Source organism: Cloeon dipterum, chromosome 2 (genome assembly GCF_949628265.1).
Source record: "Cloeon dipterum chromosome 2, ieCloDipt1.1, whole genome shotgun sequence".
In the NCBI taxonomy this organism is placed as follows: domain Eukaryota; kingdom Metazoa; phylum Arthropoda; class Insecta; order Ephemeroptera; family Baetidae; genus Cloeon; species Cloeon dipterum.
The window spans coordinates 25,468,193-25,475,792 of NC_088787.1; the positions used below are offsets into that span (position 1 = coordinate 25,468,193).

General features: G+C 41.2%; 1 protein-coding gene across 1 annotated transcript; it reads right to left on the minus strand.

The window, feature by feature from the left end:
• Positions 1 to 5,579: 5,579 nt before the first annotated feature.
• On the minus strand, positions 5,580 to 7,157 carry LOC135937539 (uncharacterized). Its single transcript, XM_065480692.1, has 2 exons — positions 6,679 to 7,157; positions 5,580 to 5,923 (listed from the first exon to the last, which is right to left on the minus strand). The coding sequence occupies exons 1-2, from the start codon at positions 7,155 to 7,157 to the stop codon at positions 5,686 to 5,688; spliced, it is 717 nt and encodes a 238-aa protein (XP_065336764.1). The 3' UTR covers positions 5,580 to 5,685.
• Between the last annotated feature and the right edge of the window lie 443 nt (positions 7,158 to 7,600).

Here is a 7,600-nt window from a genome sequence, read left to right on the forward strand (position 1 = left end):
CTTGTCGCTGAATGAGCCTCTTTGTGCGCAGGCCGACCGTGAAAAACACAAAAAATTAAAAGAAGCAAAAGTGGAAGAATGAGGTTGTGCAATGTACACACACGCGAAACTAATTTGAAATTCATGACCCCATCTGAAATAAAAAAAGAGTGCAGAGAGAAAAGGAGTGGAAAAGAGTGTGAATAAAAAAGGAGTTGACGTGCCTATGCGAGCACGCCATCAATGCCACAGGAGGGCTGTGTCAAAAGGTCGCTCGCTGCAAAGGTTGAAAGTGGACAAAAACCGTGCTTGGCTAACTCGCACTTTATAAACAAGTCGTCGTGATTATTTCATGTAAAGTCAGCACCACCGCGGGCTGAAAAGCTGATTCATGCTCCCAGAGGCATAAAGAGAAACACGTATTGAGCTTAAGACCATCCCTTTTTTTAATTATTTAACTAACTAATATATTATACTTATGTAACTGTGTAGCTGGCATCTCGTGGCAAAAATATTTCGTTTTAGATCATAACTTAAAAAATAAGATTGATTAATAATTTAAACATCATTTTATACATTTTTTACTTTTATAAGTTCAAGTTTTTAATGAAAAAGTTTTTAAATTTGAAAAATTCCCAATATGGAATTGGAAATTTTCCATTTTGTTTGTACGATCAGGACGAGAAATTAAAAATTGTACATTACAAGGAGAATCAATTGGAGTACTGGGTTTGCTTAGCTCTTTCAGCTAATCCCAAGCGTGGTCAGCAAACCTGGCTATTGAAATACCCACCACCAGTGCACACAGACTGACCGTGAATATTTTCTAAGAGGCGAGCGTGGCTCATGCACACCCCCTGCCGATTGACTCTGTTTTTTCTCCTCTGCAACAATTAATGAATTTCACCCGCGCCATCCGATCTACTTTGACATTCTGATTCTGACCGTGTGGTAATGAAGACCGCTTGTCTGATTTCTATTTTACATTTTACAGTTCAAGTTACGGACTGTGGCTACTACGTCTGTCTGGCATTTCTCTTTCGCTCAAAAACCTGGCGGCTGGTGAGTGTATAAAAAAGGCTTCTCATCCAAAGATTTCTTATAATTGAATTTAAAGAGTTCCCCTGTTATAAAGTTCAGTGGATCATTTAGGCAAGGTACCACCCGTCGAGTAAGCTTCACCGCTCATGTTTATGCCTGAGAGCAACCTGAGGCCTTCTTCAATCTTTGAAATAAATATAGATTTTGCGAGGGAGAACATATAGTGAGTGAAATACAACAATTTTGGATATTACTTCCTTACGTGGTTTCACGCCGTCTTTTGGTGATCAGCTGTCCACCTGCAGAAAATACGTACATTGCTGACCATTCTTTGAAAAGTTATGACAAAGTACACAGAGCTTCGCAACAGGATGCGAATTCAAAGAGTTGAGAAGATGTCTCTGTGAGGAAATTATGTTGATGTTTTTCGTGCGCGCTTTGTGAATGGCGCAATAAGTGTGCGGAAGGAGCTGATTGTATAAGGACACAAAATTGCAAGGCGACTAGCGACCCATGCCGCGGGATCAGCGGACTCAGCATTGAGCGAAGAAGCGTTCAGCAGAAAAACGCTTAGTGGCCGGCACACTTAGTGGTTTTGGAAACAATTATGCTGTGAAAAGCTGATGTAATGGTGTCAGATGGAATTATGTTAGGCGTGGTGGCGTCCGTCGGAGAAAGAGAGAATGCGTAAAAAGTGGAGCGGAGAGAGATTCGGTGGTTCTTCAGGTTTCAGGGAGTGAAGCGAGAGGGAATAACAATCAGGGCAACCGTGTTGGTGTACGGTCCGAAACGGGCGAGTGGGTGTCGCAAGTGACAAACGGGACACTGATTTGGGACACAGTGAGGAGTTAGCGCAAGGTGGACACCCGGACAAGAATACTTTATAGCGAGTTCCTAAACAAATGGCTCGAAAATCTGCATATTTTATAGACGATTTGACAGAAATTTGGCGTGAAACTGCCACAAAAATTGTTGGAATCCGTCTTGACCTTGACGAGGTAGCCAAGAGAACTGAAGGTTAAAATATAAGTGGATCAGCCTATAACGAGCAGAAGTTTGCAGCACCCATAACGCACTTCCCCCGTGTTGAAAGAGGAAAGTTCCTACGGGACACTCCTTCAGTGCTATTCGAAGTGTCCCCTTGATGATTCACTTACAAAGAAAAGGAATAATAATTAAAGGGGAAAGGCGTCCGCGCGCGTGTAAAACAAAGGCGACGGACTGCACGTGCAAAGGGGACGAATAAATTTAGTATATTGCTACTCGGCAGTGGCTTTGAAGTTGAGAAAAGTGACCCACATCTCGAGAGCACCTGCCTTTCTTGTACATATCCGCGCGCGATTGGCTCCGAGACGCGAGACACGACACGGCAGCGAGATGACATATAAGTGATGACGCGGTCGTTTCTCTCCTCTCTTTTATGTGCCACAAACTGAAATTGATTTTCGTCAGACGGTGATCGCCAGCGAGAGATAACATTTTGCACTCATCGCGCCGCGGCCCGTGGATATCAATTTGCTCTCCCTTTAAACACGCGTAATTTGACGGTGTCGTCGACGGCGAAAGTGCGGCGGTCAGCAATTTCTGAAAAATCATTTTATTCCCTTTGCAGCGTAGCTTGGATGATGTTTATCTGCTATAAAAAGAATTTTCTGTGCCAACCAAATGTTTGTATTTGTATTTATTTGGAATTAAAACCAAAATAAAACAAAATTGTTTCAATTTTAATGAGTGATCTTTAGGCAGATTTTGTTTGTGTCATTCCTGAGTCAAGCTATAAACTGTTTCTAATTAAATCCGTTCATGCAAGAAGATTTTAAGTTGTTTTCAAACATATGTGTAAATGGTAAATAAATATTTGTAATTAAAATTTTATCAGCGCAACTCGTTAGGAACTAAACATGCAAATGGAAGTGACTTGAATAGTTTTAATGAAGGTCTTGACTTTTAGAAAATTTGATATCACTACGCCTGATCTAGTCTAGAGGGGTAAATTTTTAACTGTTGGATTTCACCAGAATGTGTTGGAATTCACCTTCACAGCAGCTTTAAAAACAACGGAATAAGGCCATCTTCAACAACGTTGCACCATCGTGCATAGAAAAATAACGAGCGAGAAATCGATTTGTTGAAGTACAAAAATATAACTTGCCACATTCCGCAGCACATGACGCAAAATATATGAAGTTTGCAAACGTGCATGTGTACTTGTGTGACACGGCAACTTGATTTTCGCACGGATCCTGCCTTTTTCAAGCTCACGCAACGTTTTGATAACGCGAAACGACAAGAGGCTCGGCCTGTCGACGAGCGTTATTATTTATTCGCTCACACGCAGAAAAGATCAAATTATTTTCCGCCCAGCAGTCCCCTTGTGCGCTTTTGTGCGAGTTCGGGGCTTTTCCGAGCCTACTCGCCGGAAGGTCAGAAAAAAGGAGAGTGACAGCCTTCACGACGTTTGACACGGGACATTTCGCTACTAAACTTGATATAAAAAAGAGTAAGGCCTTGGAAAAGACACATCACATTTTATTTTCTGGTGCCAAGGTATTAATGTTATGAGAAGGAGCAGAGTATTGTTTACAACTCATCTGCAGTCATTGCGGAAACAAAAAACTGAGTTGGTTGGCAATAAATCCTCTTCTTCCAAATTGACCAATGTATACGTGACGCCCATTCCAATCAATTCTGTGCCACCCTTAATTCTTATTGATGACGATACTTGATGGAATGAAAAAGGTGCCGCATAAGTTTGACCAGAATTGCTCCTATAAAACTACTGAGCACCTGAAGTTGATTTTTTTTTTGCAAATTTATATACCGATATCAGATAAAAGAGACCATACAAATCCCAAATCCACCCGAGAATTTGTAAAGAAGGATACAAAAACAATGCTCACTCAGTTAGAAAAATATCAATAATTGCTCCTCTCATGAGTCACGTTAAAGGCGAAAAATATTAAAAAAAATCCACAGCTCCAGCCAGATGTGATCTAACGCTCAGTCGGATTGTGTCAAACAAACATACAAGCAAAGTGCCGAGTCAGACGGACGCAGTTCAAAATCAGAACTCGCAGCACGTGCGAATGACGTGCGCGTTGCCCAACTCGCTTAACAAGTGGCGATCACACGAGCCAGAGCGCTCGAAAATAGAATAAACCCATTCGCAAAAATCTAACACGCGCAGCTGATATATCAGACGTTTTCTAAACCATGAATGACAACGGCAAGTGGCTGTGAAAGATAATAAATTAATACCGATAGCAGTCTAATTCCAGTCATTTTAATAGTGAGGGTTTACAAAATTCAAGATTGTTAAAGGGAATTAATTGGCAACTAAATATAGCAATTAAGTATTGAATAAGTGCAGCTATAGGCTTTGTGTAGTCGAATTTTCATACTGCAGGATGTCTCGCTTCGACTTTATTATAACAGTAAAAATCAATATAGCATGTCGTCCTTTATAGATCATTTAAAGAGGATCTTTTACAGGACAACAAAATGCAATATTTTACTATGTTGGCCCTTGCAAGAAGATGTCCATTTGTTGGTCCATTTAATGTAAAGACAATTTGTTAATGCAATTTAGCAGTAAAATCAGGAAAAGCAAAAATAAAAATCCAGACTTTGCCAATTTTTTTTTAAAAGGAACTAATTTTTTGCTCCATTTTGATTCAACACGTCGCAATCTATTCAAGATTCTAGGGTGTCGGGGCGGACAAGTAGACATTTTTCGCCGCTTGATATTAGTTCAATCTCTGGAGCTGATTTCCTCGGAAATTTACGTGGTTTTGCGTAAAGAAAGATTTAACTTGATTTTCCTGAACTGTGCAGTAAAGATCTAATTTCAAATTTTTGTCCTTAATATTATATAGTAATATTGTATGACAATCAATCATTTAGTGGTAGAAAATAGTAATAATATCATGAGCTGAATGGAATTCACGGTATCTTTGTGAGGCGAGAGGGAATTGGAATTAAAAATAAAGTTGATATTTTTATAAATTTACCAATAAAATAAAATAAAAACTGAGTACAGCAAGGCAGTATCCACTGCTTCATTTGTTCGTACAAACAGCAAGTATCGAAGGGAGCTCTTTGATTTGTGCTGACCAAAATCTAGACTGATTCGTATAGAAAAGGCGTCCTGACGTTGGTCGGTTTACGAAAGTGATCGTTGAATGCCGCTCAAGAGCTGTTAGTGAGCCCGTAGCTTGAGTCAATGTTCGCGGATCGGTGCTCCCGAAAATAAATTCAATCTCGGTTTCAGATCTCACTCCCCACAGCTTCCCTCTTTTACACATGCACACACACTCTTCTCGCAACTTTCCTGTTCTCGTCAGCTGCGAAGACGGAGCGAGTGAATTCAATTTTGTCAGCAGTCGACTTTGTAAAGGCGCTCGCATAACAAAGGGAGGCAATTTAAATATCTTGCCTCGCCATTGTTTTCGTCGCTTTGGAATCCGCTGCTGACAGGCTCGTCGGCTTTCATCGGAATTAAAATTTGACGAAAATTCCTCACAACTGCGTGCAAACACAATGCTTGCACCAAAGATATTGGCTGCGTTTATTGTATTAATCCTCCTCTTTCTGCGCATTGATTGGAAAATAAAGAAGGGTCGTCGGCGTCGACCACGTCCAGGTCCAGGTAATTTTGGAATTCGGTCAGTTCGGCGACACTCTCGCTCCTGGGCACGTACTCGAGGCGCTGGCTGCGAGGCAGGCGGCACGTTGGGCCTCGCTCCACTTGATTAGCTGCATCGCATTGCCCTCAATCTCCGTCGCGATGTCCATGCTCAAGTGCAGGAACGCATCGCCGCCGCTCGGACCACTGAACGACTGCCAGTGGAACTGCAGCTGCTCCAGCAGACTCTTCATCTGATGCACGGTCTCGACGATGCAGCTATAACCAAGCATCAAATGACAAAAATGAGTTAAAAAACACTTAAAAAGAAACTGTTAATTATTGTTAACTGATTCCAGGATACAATATTAGTCATGCATTGATACCCAGATAAAGGGCATTAATTCTTATAAAACAGCGTTTATGTATTGTGATTGATTCATCTGAAAATTGAATTTAAAAATTTATTATATACGCTTAAAAGGTATTCTTTCCCTTGTTCAGAGATGAATTAAAAATGAACTTGCCAGCATAATTTAAAAAAACGCCTCTGATCTTTCAAGTGTCACTTTAAGGCCCATTTTTCAAAAAATTTGGAAAATATTTCCACTCTCTAATAGAGCAGAACCCTAGTATATCTTGCTATCTCTTTGGCTTTTTCAGAGACACCTAGATGTGCAAGGAAACGCAATCCCTGATAATTTTAAAATGTGATGTTTGATTGCAATTATAGGAATCACGTTAACATCTTAAAAATGAAGAATTCGCATTTTGTTTATTTTTTACTTGCAATCATGGAATAGGTTTAGACAGTGCTGCAAATAAATAATATAACATCGCATCCCTTAAACATTATTTGAAATTTACTTCCAACTCCGCTCTAAATCTTCACCGTCCGCATTTCTGGATTACCCCTCCCTCACGCAAATATATTTCCTCCACGACACATTAGTAATTACACACGCATTCCCTAATGGTGCTGTTACAAATGCGAGAATAAATATGAGCAATATGTAATCCCCGTCTCTACCGACGTGCAACCCTTCTCGAGCTTGGCCTCCCTGCGGTCCATCAGCTCGATCATCTCTGTCGTCTGTGTCGCCTGGCTCTTGCGGCTGACGGTCTGGCCCTCGCGGTTGTTGCTGTCGCCGTAGGCCAGCAGCTGGGCGAACTTTTCGGCCGGAGCGTCCAGCGTGTCGTGGCCGACTGCCAACGCATGTTCCTCGCGCAGACTTCCCTCGAGCACGTGCACCAAGCCTTGGGCCACCTGCCGCTCTGACTCCAGTGCCTGCTCGGCGATCTCGTCCAGCAGACTGTCCACCATGTCCGGCGCCAGCCGACCAGTTTTCTCCTCCAGCTCGGCAACCTCGTCAGCGCTGAACGATCGCAACGACGAGTCCGAGGAATAATCATCGTCGTCGTCTGCCTTCGGGTGCCAAAGCAACCCGGAACCGAGATGACTGCTTCTGAATGATATTTTCATTCCGAAGTAAGGGCTTCCTTCCTCGTCCATGTTTTAAATCGATGATTCAACAACGGACAAAATTTGATTGCTGTAATATTGAATAATTGTTGCAAAAAGCTATGTAATTATTCAAATCCAGTTTATTTGGATGTTTGTTAGATTATTACATACTTGTTGGCGACGTGATAGTCCTGTGGCAGCGGATATTGCTATAGTATCTTTTCGGATTGTAGCAAAATTTGCGTGTTGCAAAAATTGCTCAACAATTTATGCAAAAATTTAAAATCACCTCTTTTGATGGGAATACTGGCATTATCCACTGGCACAGCGCTATGTACAATATCGACTTTATAAATAGCAAAAATAAAAATCTCAGCTAAATTAAGTGATTGTTTATGGTATACATAAGTCTAAACAGGTTATTATTTGCCTAGTTGCCAAAAAATATAAAAGAAAACTTATCTTTTTCGTTAACACGCGGCTAGTAGTTG

Coding starts and splice junctions, on each gene's coding strand:
- LOC135937539 (XM_065480692.1), bottom strand. CDS start 7,157: ATGGACGAGGAAGGAAGCCCTTACTTCGGAATGAAAATATCATTCAGA. Junction 5,924..6,678: donor AAGCTCGAGAAGGGTTGCAC/GTCGGTAGAGAC, acceptor GCTTGGTTATAG/CTGCATCGTCGAGACCGTGC.